Here is a 22,110-nt window from a genome sequence, read left to right as displayed (position 1 = left end):
GAGCATCTTCTGTTGAACTGAATAAGGAGAACAACTCTAATAATTTAAAATTAACATTTGAGTTGGGATCTGGCCATCACTTTGCTCCTTTCTGGCCACGTTCATCTCCTTCCTCCCTTTCCAATGGCTAACCCAGACCTCTGATGGAGGCAGACTGACAGAACAGCTCTTCAGTGCAAACACTGCACTAAAAATTAAATTATAGAAGGTCAGGCTAGCTTGATCCCTTGTGAGAGCCTGTCTGCAGAACCTAGGGAGTAGCCAGGGATATTGAAACCAAAATGTGACATGGGACAACAAATGTTGCAAAAGCAGACAGCCTCCTTTTTTTTAAAGTGCATTTTTAAGTGAAAGTTCTGTAAAAGTACAGCTACTTTCACATAGAAAACATAAAGCTTTTCACAGCAAGCTTCCTGCCCATGTCAAGAGCTGTCATTCCTTTTGAACAGACTATGCTCACACTGCAGCAGTTTTCCCACAGTGATCCACAGACACACCACAGCCTTAGGAGGACACCCCTCATTTCTCAGCAGAGGGCTGGTATGACTCTCCTCACTTTCTTCCTCTGCCATTTGGGAGCTCCTTGTGTTACAGCCACAATAAAAATTTTTGAGGCAGCCCAAGTAAGTCTCCCAAAAGGTGTTTGGGGGAGCAAAGGAGCTCTCCTGGACTATGTGGGTACAGGCTGTGGGATGCTCCATGAAGGAGAGAAGGGCTCAGCAGCTATGGGTGGGACAACTCCAGCTCTGGAGCTGGGCAGCACTGACAGAGAGCTCTGCTCTCTAATGACAAAGCAGATCTTTTCCAAAGGTGTTGGAGATGCAAGGGTCCAGACCTTACAGAGCTGGGTAAGCTGCTTTGGAAAAACCTCATGCAAAGTGACTGGGCTCCACCAGCTCTAACTGGCCTCCCCAGTTCCCCATCCTGTGTCCTGACAAGATGCTCTTGCTTGCTTTCCATGGGGATCAGTGATTCCTGAGCAGGATATCCCCAGCACAAATTTCTGATAAAGGTCCTGCCCAATAGAAAAAAAAATTTGCTTACAGTTAAAAATTGGCTAGAAAAAGCCCAATGTTTTGATGATGCCTGTGGGATGCAATCCACACCACCAGTTTTGCCTAGCACAGGTTTTCCATGAGATCCCCATGATCCCATTGCTCATCCCAGCATGGGCAGGAACCATTCCTCTCTTGAGTGGATTGTAAGCTGTGCTGACTGTGTATGGAGGAATCTATAAGCAAGGATTGGATGCTACTGGGTGAACCCATGCAAACAAGAGGTTGAAAAGATTCCCAAAACAAAACCTAGAGCTCACTACAGATGACACAATGAAGACCAGAGAGAAAAGCCAAATAGTAATGCTACACCATTCAGCTTCCAGAAGCACATTATTTATAGCGCTGTCCACATATGGCTGCTGCTAAATGTCAAATCAGCAGCCTCATCAAATGACACTTTGGAACTAGTGGAGTCCACAGATCCGTACAGATTTCCAGTGCCACAGCCCTGGCTCCAGGCTGTGCCAGCCCCTGGTGTCAGAGCACCACCGACTGCAGCCTGGCACGGGGGGCTCCAGGCGCTCCTCGTGGCACCGAGCAGCATTAGAGAGAGGGGGAAAGGACATTTGTTAGTTAGGACAAGGACAAACTAACAAGCTCCAGGATAAGTGGGTGATTCCCAGTCTGGCCTCCAACCTGCAGTGGTGACGGCGTGGCTCGGCCCCTGCCAGGGGCCAGGGCTGCTCCTTGGGGGCTCTAAGGGTCTAGCGCTGTCTCCTACTCCATCTGCACTGCTGGGATGAGGAAAACCAGGAATTCACAGCAAAGAGACTCAATAAATAAGTAGAGATAAGGAATTAACGTGAAGAAAATCTGGATTCTATTAAAGCTGCAATAACTTGTGACTTCCCATTCAAGTTCCTGAACTCAGTGCACTCAAAATGCCCCAGAACAAATGCATGCAGCTTCTTGAATTTAGAAAAAAAGGGTGAAGTGCTCTGATTTTTCAAGGACACCAGTGATTGCACTGACATGAACAGCCAGTGTAAGTGCAGCATCTTTCAAAGCACAACAAGAAAAAATATCGTGGGGGGGGAAAAAAATATCAGCATTTGTAGCTCTGAAGAGTCCATTGATATGAAATACTTTCTTCAATTTAGTAAAGGAAAACAGCTGGCACTCATTCAGGCCACGTCCATCCCTAGCTGCTGGCAGCTCTGTTTTCCATAAATGTACTCTGGGTAGAGTCGCATGTTTCAGTCCAGACATCTTTGGCCTAAACAAGCTGTACACAGCAGGATTTCCACAGGAACACCACCACCAGTAGGCTAATTGAGGACACATTTCAACAATTGTAATGATCTGTAGACTCCCAAACCTATTTTTCCAGCCACCTTTGAGTTGCATGCTGTAGCAGTACAGTCAGCACCTCTCAACAGATAATGCTGCAGAGATGGATGTCACATCAGTGGGGCCTGTCACAGGACATGGCACAGGAAACCCTACCCCCATCTCCAAACACCTGCAGGCTTTGGAGCACCTTCCTGTCACTAAGATGTGGGAAACTGCAAGGAGCACATTTATGAGAATATACTTAATGCACTCTTTGTTCTGAAGAATGACATTTTAACTGGGAAGGGCTTTGATCTACCACAGTTATAGACACAGGATGTTCATCACCCAAACTGCTTCCATACCATGAAGCACAGGCTCACTCATGACTCTGGGCAGATTCCTTGGAAAAGACCAGTTGAACTGCTAACAGAGAACTTGTTAAGGATTAAAACCCAATTTGTTAATATTGAAAATACTTAGATGTGTGGTAGTTCTAAAACATAAATTTGCCTTTCCTCCTTCCCTCTCAATTTTGGTTTTGGGTGAGCAAACACATAACACAGAAAGAAAAAGACAAAAAAGCAGAATGAACACTCCTTTCCTGGTGAAATATCTTGCAGGAGAGGTGACCCACTGTCCCTTCTGGTAACGTGTGTAATTTGCCAATTCAAAGAGAATGCTGATCATTAATAGTATGGAAGCAAAATCACCTCCACAGGTGTCAGGAAACACAACTAAGTAATTCCTGCTTCCCAGATGGGGAATTTAAGAATCAAGAATGTATTTTTACAAGGATCATATAAAACCTCAGAAGTGACCAGCTTGTTTCTGACTGCAGTTCTGACACTATGCTTTGTCAGGTGGCCAAAACCCCACCTTGTGCAGCAGCCACAGCTTTGAAATCCTGGGATGGACACTGGCACAGCTGCCCTGGGAAGTGCTGGAGTCACCATCCCTGGAAAGGTGGGATGGGTTGGGGTGGCCTTGGCAGTGCTGTGGGATTGGCTGGGCTCAATGAGCTTAGAGGGCTTTTCCAACCTTAATGATTCTGTGATTTTTTCATTAAAAAAAAAAAAAAAGAGTGGAAGAAACTTGATTTTACACAATTTGAGGTTTTAACTCTTTCTCCTCCCAAAATAAGCCATTCTCTTTTCCTCTTCATCCAACTGTTATCAATGAGGTTGAACTGTACCTACCAAGGAGTTCTAAAGATTAAAAATATCCTGACATTTGGATGGTGACAGACATACATGAATAAAAAATTAAAGCCATAATTTAATTTATTTTTTCTGCTGCAGTTCAGCATTAATCAAAGTGCACAAAGCATTACTCCTGTGGATGATGAGAGCTGCACAGTGAGCCCACGTGGGCCCAGGGTACCTGCTCATGCTTTTCACACTTCCATAGACAGAGTTCCCTCTGGAACACTGGAGATGTAATCTGTGACCTCTTCTATTCCTCTCTTTGGGAAAGCACTTTTGGAAATCAGGTAAGCAGTCTTGTCTGTAAGCAGCATTTGAATTATTTTGAAATGCTGATTTCCAGTGTGGCCCAGAGTAAGCTACCAACACGTATTTCCCATTATATTTCCATCCAGCTTGGCATTTTAATTCCAATCCCCGTGTCCCAAGGTAAGAGTGAAGTATTCAGGAGAACAGTGAATACCAATTCCCATCTCTGCAGCATTATCTCATGCGTCATCAATTACTGCCATGCCTAAATCTAGCATCATGCCAGCACATTAAGACAGTAGGTACTATATGCAGTGTTCACTGGACCAGAAGAACAGAAATAAGAAGGGGAAAGGAAACCCTAGAGAAGAAATTAAAAAAGGCAGACCGTGCAATACAAACCAGATCATGGCTGCTTAGCTAATATGGGCCAACTGCTGCGGAAGAAAAACGTCGAACACCCCAAGTTGTGTAAATTTTTGGTAAACATCTAACACGCACACAAACACACACAACACCAACCTACACACCAACAAAAATATATAGTGGGCTTGGGCAAACACTGATACTTCTAGGGGCTGACTAAGGTGGAGAAACTTCAACAGAACTCCAGTTAACAGGTAAAAGCAGCACTTGACAAGTGCTTTCCTAACAAAAATCTAGACTTAATCAGAACACCACTAAGTGTCCCTTGGTTATTCACTACAAGTTTTCTTGTTTCTGAAATAAACTGCAAATGAAATTTAGCTAGAGCTAAATGCCAAACATGGGTCCAGTTTAGGCTGAACAAGCTGTTGTGCCTAAAACCAGCAGAAGGTGCTTTGCAAAGAGAAAAATTAAAAAGCTCTAAAAAGCTTAAAAATTTAAAACTGAACAAAACTGACTTTCTTCCCTCTTACAGCAGAAGTCTTCACACCTAACTTCAGGTAAAGCAACTTTAGAGAAAAGCTCAGGGCAGTTTCACCTCCGTGGGGAAGGACTGCTGGACTAACACTGATCCCTCTTTCCACTGCCAGGTGTCATTCTAACACTTAAAACACACCGGTACTTTTCCAAAAGTATAAACTAAAAAGGATCAAAATGTATTTTACTACACTACTCCATCAGATTCACATTTAAATTAAACTGATTCTTCAAAGAAAAATATAAAAACTTAAAATAAATATCTATGAACGAATGCATTATTTTAAATAATTCCTGAAATATCATGTTGAACTCAAATTTCAGATTTTAATTTTAGGACTATTTCAAGATTAAATCCCACTTCAGGTCAGCATGCAGTTTACCTCCAATTACCCCTCATGGCCAACAAGGTGCCCACTGCTATCAGATTTGGCTGCATTCACATCAAGGACCATCCGAGCCCGGCCTAACGGGGGGGAACGGTGCTGATCGGGGGGGGCCTTACCGATTCGATGGGCTTGTCTAGAGACGCCTGCTCGATCTCCAGGTGCCCCTCTTCATACTGATCAAAGTGATTGCCCTGCAACAGAAACCAAGGTCAGCTCCACAGCACAGCACTTCCAACAGTTTAGTGTCCAGACAGGTTTGGTTACAGTGTTACATTTCATATCATTTTGCTAACAAATGAATGTATTAAAAACAGGCTCAATTTAGTGTATCAGCTCTAAGGACAAAAAAACCCCTAAAAACTAAGTCCATTTGATGACAATCATTAACTATTAAAGTTGGCAAAATATCAAATATTTACAATGACAATACTTCTGGATTTTTTCCCTTAGAAAGTCTATGAAAACACTGAGCATACACACCAGGGCCAGCATGGAAGCCACAGGTGACAAGGAGCAGGAATGCATGTCCTCACCACTAGAAGGCTTTCCCTGCACCAGGAATTTGCTTGAGGGATACATGTGATTTCACACACCTTAAGCCAACAAAACCCCACAGTGGTACTGAAGGAAACCTGTCCCTGTGCCCACAGTGTTGGTCCATGGTGTGTATGGAGCAGCCCTTCCCACCAATCTGAACAGTGATCAGTCCATGGAAGTGATCCCCCAACACACCACACAGCCTCTAGTCCTGACCCAAAGAAGTCCCCCTGCCAGCTGACCACCATTCCCCTGGGAAAAACTGCATCTTCCCATGGTTTTGGGTGATACTGAGCATGCAGGTTCCTGAGCTAGGAAGGCAATGGTCATCTCCATTCTCCAGAACAAGTGTTGGTGCTAGAACACACCAGTGAAGGGCCATTTCAGGAAACAAAAACACCTCCACTGCACCTCTGCCGTAATTTGAGGTTTCTGAAACCTCAAATTTCTGAGACTTCAAACAAGGTAAACTATTTTTGGTTGTTCAATAGGTCCATGATGCAACACATCCACTGTCACTAGCACAGACCTGGAAAGGAAACACTGAGATTTTCCAGCTGCAAACGCGGAAGCAAAAGAAATGAGATTGCTGCAGCTGGGATGAAACCAAAAGCCACTGAAGGGGGTGGTTTCAGTGGGCTCCCCTACATTCCCAGGCCCTGCTCAGAGTCCAAGGAACTCCAGGAGGTGCCAAGCCTTGGCTGTCACCCCCCACATCCCCTCAGCCCTGCAGTGCCACTGGAACCTCTGGCTGCTCTGTGCACACCAAACCCCTGGAGGTTCTATTTGTATCCCAGCTCCACAATCCCTTAGAGCAGGAACAGGCAGAACTGCTGCCAAGAGAAACATATTGTCACCCTCCTCCTTCCACCAATACCAACTTCTCCTTCTGCAAGATTTAATGAAGCCAGCACTCGAAAGAGCAAACTGCAGATGTAACAGACTGACGGCTGGAATATCACCAGCCCCCAAAAACCCTCTGGAAGGAGTGCTCCTATGCAGCAGTGCAAACTGCAAGGGAACATCTTGACTAAAACCTGGTGTCAAGAGAAGGTGCTTTGATGCTGGTGCCTCAACTTCCAGCCCATCCATTCATTATCTGCAGGCCCTGGTGGTAAATTCACCCTGGCCATGCTCTGCTCCCAGGCATTGTCTTTCCCATGGCCTCTTCAGAGTAAATTTGGGGTTTAATCTGCAGGCAGCAATCCACTCCCACTCTTTTTTTTTGAACAGCCTTCAAGAAGCAAGCTGAAGGCAAACTTACTATGCACAAGCAGTCACTGAGCTGCTTTGGAAGGCTAACAATGCTCAGAGACAGCATGGTGTGGATGCACAGACTTGTGTGTGAGGAGTCCAGGAGCCCACATCAACACACACCAAAAACCTGCCTCAGTTTGGGGACAAAAAATAGTGCACAAGAGAACCAAAGCAGTCAGCTGTGCACATGCTGCCAGCACTGGCAAAAACACATTGCTAAACTTCATCTATTAAAGCATTAAACCTATATAGTGTTCAGTTAACCAACAGCTGAAACCCTCAGCACAAACCCAGACACGTCCCTGTGCCTCCTTTCACCTGCTGCCTGCAGGGATCTCAGCACACACCACTAAATTACCTACCTGGAACAGCTAAATACTCCTGCCCACTCCCCTCCTCTGGTGGGCTGCCTGCCAAGGCACTGAAAGCTGTTTTACCAAGGCAAGGGTCAATCCCAGTTCGAGGGCAGCATGCCTTGCTGTTCTGAAGCTTCACAAGTCACTTTTTCAGTGCTTAAAACAACATCTCCTCCCTGAAACTATGCAGAAGGCTGAGCACTCCTTGTGCCACAGCCAGAGAATCAAGAGAGCAAACAAAGTCTTTATCTCTTAACTTCTGGTGATCCCACCACTACCCACTCCATGTATTTTGGGGGTTATTTTATATATTCATATTCTTTGGGGTTTATTATGTACTTGATCTTTACTTGTTCCTGGTCCAAACAGCTGCAGTACTAAAACTGGAGCTTCCCAGAGAGGCAGGTGCTGCCTGTCAGCTGGAAGTCCTGGGCATAAAAAGGCCATGGAACACAGTGAACAGGCCCCTTGGGAGTGCTGCCAGCCTGCTCCTGGCTCCAGAGGGTGTTCCAGGCTTGGAAATTCAAGGCTTCAAAATAAAAAGTGTCCAAATGGAGCTGAAATCAATACTCATCACAGAGACTGTTCTTTATTTATCAATATTTAGAATAATGATGGAGGGAAAATTCCCTTCCACCATAAAGCAGCTCATCCTGGAAAAAGGCAAGCAGACAATCCAATGGGTATTGTGAGGCTGGAATTATGGGAGTTCAGGCCAGTGATGTTTAATCAGGTAAGAGAAAAATGCTTCTATGGCTATGGCCACAACAATGTTGCTTGCCTTCATGGTGATCCCAGGCCTTCTGGAGCTGGAGGCAGCACAGTCCCCTTGCTTCTTCATCCCTGGAACTGGCTAAGGAAAAAACTGGGGGGGAAATCCACCTGATTCCCTCTTTTCCAATCTTACAACCTGGTGCATCGAACGGATTCATAAAACATTTCTACTTTTCTGTACCTGAAGACAATGAATCAGAAGAACACAAAATTTAACACTTAAATCCAACAATTAATTAAACCCTAAATGCTGGATCTATTGAGAATACATTTCTGGCAAACACAAACCCCAACCACGTTTCAGTATGATTTTGAAGTAAGTCTTCTGCAGTCTTGAGGGATGTCTCCCACTTCAGAGGAAACTTTTATGTGAAAAGAAGGATTAAATTCCTTGGATTCAACCCCATGGATACTAGGACATGAAGTAAGAGCTGCATTAAACTCAGGTCTACTCAAAACCTATTCCCAAACCTTCTTCCTGTATGACTGTTACAGAGATGCAGTAAACTCCCAGCCCTGGGAGCTAATGGCAAAGCTTCCAAGGGCTCCTGGGGACAGGGACTTTGGGACTGACTGCAGCACTCTCCTCCCCCTCATCCTCTGCCCCTCCATTTTACAACTGCTTGTATCAGGGTCACTCACTTCTGCTTTGTGAAACAAGATGTGGTGCACTGTCCCTTTCTCACAGACACTTCTCTACCCACCCTGGAACAGCAGAGCAAGTAAGATGAGAGCTTCCACTTAAGCAGCATTTGTCACTCTCACTTTGTGCTACACTGAGTGCTCCCACACTGGTGCTTCCCTATAACCACACTGAAATTCAATATATTTTCCTATTTCATGAGAAGCAAGGACAAGCCTCCAGCATGCAAACACTCCTTGTTACACACCACACACACCACTTGGCTTCCTTGTGCATTCACCTCCAGGAGCCAACATGTTTGTGTCCTGTAATTTTTATGTAATATCATCTGAACTTTGGCTCTCTATGCACTCTGGTTACTCACAGTCACATGTCCTCTGCTCTCTCCTCCACTTTCCCATTGTTTGATCTTTGCTTGAATCTCTTGGCCAAACCTTCTTAGAGCCCTCACACACTGAATATGGCCTTTGAAAGATCAACCAACAAAAGCTGCCTCCATCCAGGATTTCAACTTTTGTTCTCCCTTTTTTGGACTGTAAATACTTTGGAGTCCTGGCACAACAAATGCCATTTTGTCCCAGATCATACCCAGTGGAGTTACTGCATTCCCTGAAACAATTCAAGTTAACAGCTCAGGGGAAGAGCATTGCTGCTTCTTTCCTACTTACAAGGTCCCAAACATTGTGGCAGTGGAACCCAGTCAGCATTTAAAAAAAATTAAGAACTTAATTACACTTTCATACCAAAATTCTTAGTGGCAAGAACTGTTGCAAATAAATCTCTCAATGCAAGTGAAATGAATTGTTGATTAAAGCCCATTTATTACTGTTTAGTACCACAGAATTCACTCTCTCCTCTACATGAAGCATATCTCCAGGAAGGTGGGTTACATAGGACATACAGCCAGAAATCACCGAGAGGGGGAACCCTTTAACAGCATCCTGACAATGACAAGAAGAAGAAAATAAGCTCTTTCCTTCCCTCTCACACCCCAAAGGGTGTGACCCAGAGCTGGGTCATGAGCACGGCACTTCTAAGTCAACCTAAAGCACCACCAACACAATGACAAAATAAGGATGAGTCACTTCAACTGCTTTAGACCCATTAGAACTCCCTGGATATTAATTACCAGACTGCTCTGTGCAATCCACCCGAGCATAGAGCATATTAAGATGTCAGCATACAGAACACATTCCATATAGTGCCCATTCCTGATGGGAATGAGTGGTTTCTTTGATGAACAGCTCCAAGTCATCCATGTATTATAGCCAAAGAGAATGTGGCAGCCTGCAGCCCAGCAGCTGGGCCAGAGCAGGGGACACAGAGCAGGACACAAAGGAGCAGGACAATGGAGCTGGAGTGTGGCAGATCCTTTCAGGACACCTGCACTCAGCTGTCCTTGGGCTCCTGCTCCAGCAGAGCACAAGCACACAAGCACACCAGCCTGGTGTTACAAACACCAGAGAGGATAAGGTGAGCTACAAGCTCAACACAGATAGCAAGAGCCTAGGATTGGAAAACACTGCCTGCTCCAACCACAGGGACACCACCTTCAACACTGTGAACAGAGCAAAACAGGAAAAGATTCTGGCATCAAACCCTGCAGCTCTGCCTGGGAGCATTAAAGCAGCTAGGGAGGGAATGGGCAGAATGCAGCTGCTGAGACATCCCAGCAGTAACAATCTATTTATGTCCCTACTGCATTTCAGGACTGGCTCAGGAAGGCACTCAAACGCTGCTTCGTGAGACCACGAATTGCCAATAACAATCCAAAGAAAGCAATTTTGCAGAAAAGCCTTACTATACTCACTGTTATTATTTCTTAAATGCACTGGAAAAGAGCACAGCATGATCATGACTGCTTAACTGCACTTGAAAAGAGTGCAGTGTGCTCCTTAGATATTCAAAAATTAGTTTTACGCTAGGAGAGTACCAGAAAAAGACTCAAAATAATCACTTTTATGTTGCATTTACCTTAAAAATAGAATTTTAAAACGCTAAAGCAAATCAGCACCACCTGTTCATATTTTATTTATCCATCAATTCAGTCAATAAATCTTAAACTCCAAAAACACTACGTCAAGCCATAAAATTCAGGGCTGTTACCCACAACTATCACTTGAAAGCATTTAACTAAGCCCATTCCCCACTCTCAAAAGCCCTGCAGGCTGAGAACAGCAGGAATATCCAAAAAGAGAAATGAGTCCTCCCAAAGAAGGCCATTTTCTAGTGTGGATCAAGCCAGGGCAGGCTGTGTGAGCTGCAGATCCTGGAATGTTTTGCTCCCTGGCTGGGAAGCACAGCTGACATTTCCTGCAGCCCTCCCGGGATGGGTCAGCACAGATGCAGGCTCTGAGCACAGGGAACTGCAGCAGCATCTGAGCACAAGGGAGCAAATGCCATCTTGCCAAATCCTCCCTCCCTGTACACACACAGCACCCCACAGAGCAGGGAAAAAGCCCCTCTGATTTCCAGAAGCAAATATCCTGTCAAAATTGAAATTTTATTTTTTAAAAAAGAGCAGTTACAAAATCTTTAGACAGATAAGGCACCCTCACATTCATCCACTTTTCCCAAAGCTGGCTCCCAGCACTCTTGCAAACAGCCCAGGACAAGTATCCAGGACACCTGGGTGAACCAGCACAGTAGCCAAGAGGCTCAGGAGCCTCTGTGCTAAGCCCTGATGGAGCACCAGCCTCTTGCCTGACCCAAAGACAGAAATTTCAGCAAACCACCAACAACATCTAATTTCACATTTAATTCTCTTTTGACAAACCTTTCCAGCTCAGGCAGCTATTTCCAGATGTGCTGGTTTCACTTCTCTGCACGTGGCCTGAGGATGAGACACCCACCATCTGCAGCTGCAATGGCACATGTGGGACAGGCAGGATAAAAACTCCTTCCAGGCATGGCTGATACAAGAGGTACAAGTGCCAAGCTTTGCCAGGGCTCTGATTTATCTGTGGGACCCTATCACCAACATCACCACTGACCTCACAGCAAACTTCAGCCAAGACCAGTGGGGGAAGGAAGGTGTTTAAACCCAAATGCAGCTCCCCATGACTGATGGTTGTGTTTATCACACACAATCAAAATGTAATGGGTTTCTAATACCTCTGCAAGATCCACACCTTCCTATGCAGATCACAGCAGTAATTCATGCTGCCCTTTGCAGCTCGGCAGGGCCTGATGACTCCATACCATGGAAAGGCTCCAAAACATAATTGATGCAGACAACCATGTTGATGCTTAGAAATGCATCCAAAGAACTCAAAAACAACTCCAGGAAAGAGTAGCTTACATTATGCATATGAATATTCATTATGCACCCAGAAAAAAAAATATTTTTAAGACCAACATGCACCTAGGAGATAGCTCCATCCAATCCTGGAAACTTTCTTGGATAATTTTAAAGGCCACATGTGTTCTTAAAGCTATAAAAAGCCATAGAAAAGCAACTTTGTATTGGCACCTGAAAAGCCCTTGTTAATGCTACCCAGAACAAAATCATCCTTTTTTCCTGTTGCTCCCTGTAGTTTCTGTAAAGACACACACAAAAAAAAAAAAAACCAACCCAATAATCACAGATTCTTTCCTAGCAACACAGAGGTGAAGCATTCCCAAACATGTTCTCACCACCCTCCACACGTGAGGAATCACTTTCCCAGACCTTTCCCTGCATGCAAGTGGGAAGTACGGACATGGCACATCTGCACACCCCCAGAAACAGCTGAATATTTACAGTCAACATCTTGTGAAAGCTGCAGCAAAACCTCATTTTCAGCAGACACACACATCAATTATTCTGAGAGTACTTAACAGGAAAATCCTCTCAAGTCAATACAACAAAAGCAATCACTTGAGACTCAGAGATGAATTTAAATTGGCAAGGTTTGAAAGAAGCACCTTGGAATTGCACATTGAGAAGTTGATGGCACCTTTTGTTTACCAAACTAAAAATTAATTTTGACAAAATTCTTCCTGCTAAGTCCAAAAACACTGAAAACTAACTCAGCAGAACACATTTAAGACTAGTCACAGGTCAAGAGGTTTAAACCAGGAAAACATGCATATAAATACCCACTTAGAGCTGTCCAAATAAAAACATGTTCAACAGTTCAGAGATAAACAGCTTGTACCACACAAGCAGTGGGAGCCAGAGGCAGGTCTCTGCTTTGCATACTTTGGCACCAAACAAGAACAATTACAAGTCTTTCAGATTCCTTCTGCCGGACCAACACCAGCTGTGGATCTGTTCCAGCACACCAGGGATGCTCCACAGTCCTTCAGCAAGCTCTACCCAAGAGCCAGCACTGGCCTCATTCAGAGTTCTCCCTTTGCCATTTCTAGGGTGCCTTGATGCAGAAGCTGCTGCAGCTTCTAGCACCTACATTTTATGGCTAACCAGGACCTTCAAACAACCAAAGAATCATGGAAAGAGTTGGGTCAGGAAGGACCTTCAAGATGATTTTGTCCCATCCCCTGCAGGGGATGGACAGGACACCTTCCACTATCCCAGGCTTTTCTACCTGGCCTTGGACACTTCCAGGGATGGGGAAGTCTCAGCTTCTCTGGGCACCCTCACCATCCTCTGAGACAGGAATTCCTTCCCAATATCCCCCCTAACCCTGCTCTTTGACAACAGGAAGCCATTTCCCCCTGCCTTTCCCTCTGTCCCCTGTCCAAAGTCGCTCTCCCAGGAGCCCCTTTAGGGGCTCTGAGGTCCCCCTGGAGTCTCCTCCAGGTGAACATCCCCTGCTCTCCCAGCCTGGCTCCAGAGCAGAGGGGCTCCAGGCTCCAGAGCATTTCCATGTCCTCCTCTGGACTCATTCCAGCAACTCCAGGTCCTTCCTGTGCTGGGACCCCAGGGCTGGAGGCAGCTCAGCAGGTGGGGTCTCACCTGAGCATGGCAGAATTCCCCCCTCACCTGCTGCCCACAGTTGGTTCCTGGGCTGCCATCACACATGGCTGAGTCACTGAACTTCTCATTTCATTCTCCCCCAGCATGGATCTGTGCTTGGAATTGACCTGACCCAGGTGCAGGACCATGCACCTGCCCTTGCTGAACTTCATGAGGTTCGCACCAACCAACCTCTCCAGGTCCCTCTGGATGCCCCCCCTTCCCTCCTGTGTGTGACCACAGCAGATAGAACAAGGCAAAAAGAAACCACTCTGTGGGACAGGGTGCTAATCATGCAATATTCAGGGTGTAATCTATTTACCACTATGAACTTCCAAGCTTTCATAACATTATCTGCCTTTTCTTTCTTACTGCGCTGTCTGACTTGATAAAGAATTGTTTCTAAACCAAAATCTCACAGAAAATCTCCCTCAGGAGCACGTTAACAGGATTCAAACTCCATTCAATACTGTTTTCAATGACCAGAGGAAACAGAGCACCTGCCAGCTCAGTTTGCAGATCAGGCAGCCCAACAAAGAGGGAGCAACAGTGAGGATGTGTTTGTACAGAGCAACCTGACCCGTGTAAGAATGGCTTCAATTCCCTAACACCACGTCTGCTTTCACAGAGCCCTGTACAAACACAGCCACAGCACAGGGCTGCACCCAGCAGGCTGAGAAATCCCACTTGAAACCTCCTCATGCAACGTGGTAGCAGAAAGGATAAAAATACAGTCCAAGGGTGTGCAAAAAAGGAATGGCAAACATGAAAAAAAAAACCGACAGTAAATAGATGTTTATCTCTCAGTAAAAAAGATATTTATCTCAGTATGTTATACCAGGTAAGAGTCTGTTCTCAACTCCTCTGAGCAAGTTTTTCAATGACAAGTGTGAACAATTTAGGATGCAGAAAGCTGTAACAACACAAAGGAAGAACAGTAACAGAATTCAGAGCCATTAAGGCTCTCAGAAGAAGCTAAAATTGAGCAGAAATCTGTATATGGCTTCAGTAAGAGGACACAGAATGTGCTTTGGCATGGCAGAGAAGAACACAAAGCTCAGGTAAAAACTGAAAATAAAGAAAATCGAGAAGAAAAATTAAGAAAAATAGAGCTTTCAATGGCTAAACTACCAGACCAATCTAAAAGGAAAATGATCACCAGTCATCTTCAAGTGAGAGATACTGCAGCCAAGCACAAACTCATGGACTCAGAACTGGGTCAAACAATAGGAACTGAAACCTAAGTGATACCTGGATCCTAATATTAACCTCTGGCTTTAAAACTGTGAATAGCCAAAATCTCAAATTAACTGCCCACAGAGCCATCTGAAGGGAGAAAGTAGCAAGAATTACTACAGGTTTAAAACCATGTGGTAGGAGAAAAGCTTCTGTCAACTGAGGAAGTGCTGCATTACAACTACAGCAGTGCTTTTTATCAGATGAGCTCCATATTCTCATACAGCAGGTGGCAGGAGCCTGGTTAGAGGGGTGGGTTTTGTCTTAGAGGAGGTGACTCAGAAAAAGCTGAGGTAGCTCAGACAGAGCTTGTGGGACTGAAGGATAAAGTGTTTCCTTTCCCATTCACTCAGCCTCAGCAGTGGAGAACATCACTGTACACAACACAGACTGAGGGAAGGCACAACCAAGACAGGAAAGGTCTATATAAAATTACCTCACCACGTGAGTCCCAGAAATCCACACCAAACTTCAGAACCTACTGGGATGTTCTAAAACTGGAACCAAAACTGCTTGATCTCCTTTAGAACACATTCTCCCCCAGTCTTCTCCCCCTCTCCTCACTTACACAGAGAGGTTAAAAAAAAAAAAAAAATCAGTCACAGTTCTGCTGTTCCTGCTTTGCTCAACTGAGAGGTCAGAACGTCCTGCCAAGGAGGTAAGAGCTGCATTCTTCCTGTGCTGGGCCAAACCAGAAATATAACCTGAATCCAATGATAAATTAAGATCTCTAAACAATTCTAATAGATCTCCTAAAATCCCATATTAATTCTTCAGTTAGAAAACACTCCATGGAAAAGGCACAGGCTGCCTCCCGACTGCTTGCAGCTACTCCTGCCAAAGGCAAACTCACACCCCAGGATCTTGGATCAGTTGAAAGCTCAGCGTAACAGATTTTGCAGAGATTCCAATCCTCCTTGCCCCACATTAAGTTTTTCTTTCCCCAATTAGTAAAGGCAGGCAGAGAAAATGACCCTGTTTATCTCTCTGCAGCGCAGAGCACAGGCATCAGCTCCCAGTGCCACATCACCCCGAGCAGCTGGGCCTGCTGAAGGACACGAAAATCAAATGCACTTCCCTTAGGCAGCACCTGGGAAGTGAAGTGAAGCTGCAGCCATGGCCACACTCATTAAGGATGGATTCTAAAGCTCCTCGCTGCTGGCCCAGCTGTCCACTAAAGCGCTGCCTAAGCTGCTTGGGAACAGAACTTATCCCTGACATTCTGCCAATTAAAAAGCATAAAATCCCCCTGCCAGCAGCACTCAGCTCAACCTGCTGGAAGCAGGCAGGGCCAGAAGCACAGCGATGTGCTGGCTTAGCTCCTCAAATCCTTTGTGGAGGGAAAGAAAAAAAACCACCTATCTTCTTGGAATTAGCAGGAAAACCCAAGCTGAAATTCTGACTGGTCACACTTCTACTCAGTAGGGAAAACCAGGCATGGTTCTTCCTGCTGGGGGGGAAGTGGTTATGCCCATTGCACAGACTACACAACACCAAAAAACCAAGAGAACAGCACAGCCTGTGTTCCGTCTGGCTAATGATGCCAGTAGTGCAGTGTACGTAGGAAGAGGAAATTATGGTACACCCATAGACACATATGGCTGGTAATATTTCTGCTTCAACAATGAAAAGGAGAAAAATGCAGCAGAAAACATTTTCTCAACATCTGGGAGTAAGTGGGAGCTCCACTGGATTTCAGCAAGAAAGATATCCATAATACTTATTCTTTGAGTTTGCATACCTGATTCAAAGAGTAAAATCACTGCAAATGAAAAAATCTCACTAAAAATATAGATTTACTTATTGCAGCAGTTTCATATGTTCATACAGCTTTCATTAATGCTCATACAATATTCTGTTAGCATCGTCTACAGCTGTTGTTCAGAATTCCTTAAAGTTATTGTCATTCCCATTTATCTCTGCAGGGAAGTCCATCAGTCTAGGGGACAGTGGCACAGACAAGTGACAGAGCCTGTCACACACAAGATCCCCAGTCCCTCACCCCAAGAATTAAACTTGTCAGAAACCCAAAAATAACCTCTCTTGGTTGGAAAATGGAAAAAGGTTGGGATTTATTTGGATGAGCCACCCAAGACTTCATTTGCCATTGCAGAGCCTAGAAAAGAAGCAAGAGAAGGAAGGTCAGGAATATCCCTTCTCCTCTACTAATCCATTTCCCTGTTCAAAGCTCCCAAACAAGGCCTGGTAAGGGAAAGATCCCCATGACAGGCAGAGCACAGCTCAAGGCCCTCAAGGCCTTTCTGTGGAGCTGCCCTCAGGTTCAGCACCTGCAAAACCAGGGGCTTTCCAAGTTTCTCTAAGGTTTCGGAGCTTAAAGCAAAAAGGGAAGAGGATCTAAGTCTTTAGTGTGGCTTCTAAAGCTACAGAGCACAGCAACAGCACAACAGTCCTGTGAGGAAAAAGCCCAAGGGCTGCCTAATCAGCTCACTGCAGTGATATCTTCCAGTGCCATTCCTGCTCCTTCTGCAATTTCAGCTTCCAAATCAATCTCAGCTTCAAGGTTCCTTCCACCAAAATAGAGAGGAGTTGAAATAATTTCAGTGTATACAATCTTTCTCCTCTCCCTCCACATCACAATCTTCATCCTTAGGGATATATGACTTTCTTATTCTTACACATGCCCCATACAGGGCTCCCTATAACTGCCCTGGAGAAGCATCACTCCCTCTGCAGCTCTCTTCATGCCCACCACATCACTGTGGCTGCAGCTACGGGAAGATCCCTCACTCCCTCTTGTATCTCCAGTTCTCTGCCCAACAATCTTTCTCCCCTCAGCACTTTTCCATGCACTTCAGACCATGGATATCTTCTCCTCCTCAGTTGACTTAGGTCTGTCCTTCCTGATTTTCCTGCAGTGCTGTATGTTTCCATTCCTGCCTCCCCTGATAGCACTGATCTTTCTTCAGTCAGGCACAGGGGAGGGAAGAACAACTCCCAGCAGCTCTCACCTTTAATCCACTTTTCTCCAGCACATCAGAAGCTCAGAAACCCAAGGATCACCTCTGCTAACCCTGCACTGCCAGCTCTCCCCTGCCTACACTGCTCAACTTGCACTCTTGCCAAACTGATCCTCCCAATCCAGACTCTATCCAGCTTCTCCCCAGAAAAGCAGCTGATAACAATGAGAACTCTGAAATGCATTTTTTTCATCCAGTGACTTTTCCATTAGCTACATCACTAATCTCAAGATATTTGCCTTTCTTCCAAACAGCTAAAAGGTTCCTTGACCTAATACTCTTTGCTGCCGACCTTTTGTTTCTCTCCCTCTCTCCAAACTGCTCCACATCCTTTCAGTTGAGATCACAAGCAGATCACCCCAGAATTGAGAGCTCTGCACAGCCTCCCTTCCCACACTGCATCCATCCCTGATCAAGCTGTGTAATTTTAGAGCCTGTCTCCCTCTGGCCATGTACCACCAGCCTGGCAGGGACATGGGATCACATCTAGAGTCACACCTGCTCCAAGGACAGACATTTCACCTGCTAAAGAACTACAACTGTGTGAAAACGATATCCCTAACACCTATAGAAACACTCCTGCTTTTGCTATATTTGCAGACCAGGATTTTCTACAAAGGCACAGGCAGGTGTAATTTTACTTATGGCCACAGCAGCCTCACAAATACCCACAGCAAGCATTTCCTGTATTCCACAGCCCAGTTACAGCTCAAACAATCTCTGTCTCAAAACAGACAAGAAAATTCAAGTCTTCTCTGAAAGTGACTTTGAACCTTATTTTTTTTTTTTCTTCTTCATCAAAAAGCTTACCTCCATCAATATATTTTGGAAAAATTGTTAGATTGCCCAGCTGCCAGAAGTAGGTGCACAGGCCCTTGAGCTCCCAAAATTCAGCATGACCTTGTCCCAGTCCCCCTCGGATCATCTCTTGCACAGCTCACTGTTTTCACCTTCAGTCCCCTCTGCAGCCTCAACCCAGCTCCAAACTGTTCTTCCAGAGGACCAATTCCACTTTCCCTCATGGGAGGCTTTAACACAAAAAAAATGTCTCTCTTCTCCCTGGCATATTTTCAGGCAGGGAAGAACAGAGCAGTGACCCTTCCATGAAACCAAACCCTATATTTTTACTTTTCACTCTAGTCTATGGGAAAGACAAGGAAAGCTTGGTATTTACCACAGATAAATCCCAATTTAGAACAGTGCCCTTTCTTAAAGTCAAGGGGACACAGGGTTGTGACTTGAGTTATTGTCCCCAGGTACACTCAGCAGCTGCCAAGATCTCAGGATCAGGTAATGGAGCTGAGTTTCCTCCCTGACATCACCACACATTCCCCCCGTGTGCCCAGAGCCACGACACAGTAACAGGTTTTGCCACTACAATTATTTTTCTTGCCATGGGGCTTCCCCACAAAGGGAGGGGAACAAGGACATCCAAAAGCAAATGCAGACACGACTGCAGAGCTCACCCATTCCCTGGGCACAGTCACCGTACCTGATTTGGTTTAGGTTCCCCATCTCTCCCTTACCAAAGGATTACACGAAATGTGTTTTCAAGCCCGAGATCTGTCTCACTTCATTTCATGAAACACAAACTTCAAAGCCAAATCCGACTATTTCAGCGTTAATTATTCATTTCCTCAATGAAGGAAATGAAGGATGCAAACCAGCCCATGTTTGGGGCTGTGGCAGGAGCCAAATCTCCATCCTCAGAGCAGGTGATACCAACATTGCACACAACCACGCTGGTATTTATTCTCTTGTGTGTTTCTAACACAGTTTAGTAACAATTTTTGAAGCACGAACCCCTTACAACATCCAGAAGCAACATAAATTAGTCACTCCTGTATGTCCTGACTGCTTCCAAGACTGCACCTTAAAGCCAGATTAAGCAGAATTACGCAAGCTCCACATTATAAAAACCCTCCCAGGTCTTTGGGTGAAAGGCCCGAGTGAGGATGAACAGCATCATTCCAACGCCAAGCTCCCCAAACAAGGCCACACAGAACAGATCATCCACAGCTCTCCTCGAGCAGCGTTATCCTCGCTCCTTTTGTTTTCCTTTCTAACCCCGAGACTCTCTCGGGCTGAAGTCAGAGAACAACATGTCATTGTTCAAGCCTAATGAGTCAACGTTAATTTTCCCATTGTTTATTTAAACCCCCTTTCAAACAGCATCAGTGGCGTTAATTACGTTGAAATACTGATGTTTTGGAGAGGGTCCGGGTGTGAGCAGGAAGAGATGTTTCCCACAGAAAAGGGGGTCGCCAGCAGATGTTCGGACGGGTCTTGGGGGAATGATCCGAGCCCCCACCGGGGGGTCGGTGATACCCTCATCACGGGGCTGGGTCCCACATCGGGGAGCGGCCCAACCCCTCATGGGGGGTGGTCGGTCCCATCACTGTTGGAGGGTTCATCCCTCACCGCCTTCCCCCGCCGGTCCCTCCGAGGGTCGGCCCCTCGCCGCCACCGTCATAGAACGCAGCCCGCTGCCCCCCGTGCCCGGGCCGCTCTCCCCTGCCGCGGGTCATCCTGACAGTCGGCCCCGGCCCCACGCGCTCCCCTCTGTGCCGCTCCCCGCAGCGGCGCGGCGCCGGGCCTGCACACAAAGCCCCGGTGAGGCGGGGGAGCGTGGGGGGGAGGGCGGGGGGGGAAAGTCAGCGGAGCCCGGCCTGAGGGGCCGCGGCCGTGCGGGGCGACGCGAGGGAAGTACCTGGAAGTCCCTGTCCTCGTTGAAACGGGAGAACCTGTCCGCCATTTCGCGCCGGCCCGGCCCCGCTCCGGCCGCCGCCGCCTCCGCCCTCAGCGCCGCCCGCCTGCACCGCCCCCGCCGCACCGCGCATGCGCCGCCCACCCGTCACGTGCGCAGCAAAGCGCGTCACGTGATCGGCAACCAGTGGGTCCCTCACGGCGGCGCCACCGCGCGGAGCGGAGTGGCTCCTGCAGCGAGACCCCGGGCGGGGCGGCGCCGGCAGGACGGGCCCGGCGACAGCGGCACGCCGGGGGCCGACACACCGAGGAGGCGGAACCGGCTCCCACAGCCGGCCGCGCCCTCAGTGCTCCGCCGCAACAGGTCACGTCCCCGATCCTCAGTGCGCGTCTGACTGCAGATGGCAGCGCGCATGCGCGCCCCGGCGGCCAATGAGGGCGCGAGCAGTGCGCGCGCGTGCCTAGCAGCCAATTAGGGCGCGAGCTGCAGCGCGGCGCGGGGCGCTCTTTCCCGCCCCCTGTGCGCATGCGTAGACCGTCACGCGGCCAGGGCTCGACCCGCAGAATGGAGCGCGAGCTGTGCTTCAGCCTTCCCGCCCTCCCAGCCCGAGCCAATGGGAGTTGCCCCAGTCGCTTGACTGATGGTTGTATAAGCCAATGGGGGCGCGGGTTCTCTACCGTCCTCGGCTGTGCCGTCTGCTGGGCTGGCACATGCGCAGAGGCAGCTCCGCGGGGCCGGCGCCCCTCGGTGCCCCTCGGACTGGGATGGATCCCAGCGGGGATCACAGTAACGGTGCCCGGCCCTGAGGTGGTCCCCAGCACAAATCCTGAGCCGGATCGCGGTGCTCAGAGCCAGCCCCGCGGTGCAGCCCAGGGTCCGACAGAGCCGTGCTCGTATTCCTGGCTCATGCGGCCGGGCTGCAGGGGCCTCTCCTCGCCCCTGAGTGTGTGCCCGGCTCGTGCAGTCCTCTCCTTCTCTGCAATGGCACAGCAGCAGTGCTGGGGGCGATACCGGGGGGCTGAGGGCGGGTGCTACGTCTGGAGTCTGGGTCTGGTTTTGGAATCGGGGTCGGGTCTAGAATCTAGATCTGGGTCTGGACTTGGGGGCCAGGACTAGGGACTTGCGGCTGTGGGATGGATTTGGGGACTTTGGCTGGGTATGGGATCTAGGTCTCAGTCTCGATTAGTAGGCTACGGTTGTGTTTGGAGTCTTGGTGTGCGGTCTGGCTTTGAGGTCTGGGTCCAGTGTTTGGGTCCAGGTCTGCAGAGGTCTGTGCTTCTCCATCCCCCAGCACAGCTGTCACCAGCTGTCCCTGAGCGCAGTGCCGTGTGCCGCCAGCCCTCCGCCTGCCCTGACAGCAGGAAAAAACGGATCCCATCTGTCTCCATTCATTCATTGCTTTCCCTCTCTCCGCAGCAGCCTCTGCCCGGGCCCTGCTGCCCTCTGCTGCCTGTCAGGGCCGGGTGAGGGAGAGGAGTTCGGCACCAGGGCTGTCAGAGAGAGCCTCCCTGTGCCACCAGACCTGTGCCTGAGGGGACACCTGTGCCTGCACAGCAAGGCAGTGAGTCCTGAAGCACTGCTTGTGCTTTGTGCTCCACGGGGTAGATCTAGACTCAGTTTGTTCCTACGGTGAGTCAGGCTGGCCT

General features: G+C 47.5%; 1 protein-coding gene across 7 annotated transcripts in view; it reads right to left on the bottom strand.

The window, feature by feature from the left end:
• The window catches only part of GPATCH8 (G-patch domain containing 8), a 55,707-nt gene extending 34,855 nt beyond the window's left edge, over window positions 1-20,852 (bottom strand). For 2 of the 7 annotated variants that reach the window (XM_079327764.1, XM_079327768.1), the window contains exons 1-2: window positions 20,468-20,852; window positions 5,193-5,267 (exon numbers count right to left, since the gene is read on the bottom strand). In XM_079327764.1, coding sequence (XP_079183890.1) covers window positions 5,193-5,267; window positions 20,468-20,512 — 120 coding nt within the window. In that variant the 5' untranslated portion in view covers window positions 20,513-20,852. Of the gene's footprint in view, window positions 1-1,694; window positions 1,793-5,192; window positions 5,268-20,467 lie in introns of those variants that run through there. The other 5 variants (XM_079327766.1, XM_079327765.1, XM_079327769.1 and 2 more) reach the window with 3 other exon arrangements.
• Window positions 20,853-22,110: the final 1,258 nt, after the last annotated feature.

Source organism: Erithacus rubecula (genome assembly GCF_903797595.1).
Source record: "Erithacus rubecula genome assembly, chromosome: 27".
NCBI classification, from domain to species: Eukaryota; Metazoa; Chordata; class Aves; order Passeriformes; family Muscicapidae; genus Erithacus; species Erithacus rubecula.
The sequence above is the reverse complement of the archived record's forward strand: the minus strand, read 5'-3'. Positions and strand labels throughout refer to the sequence as shown.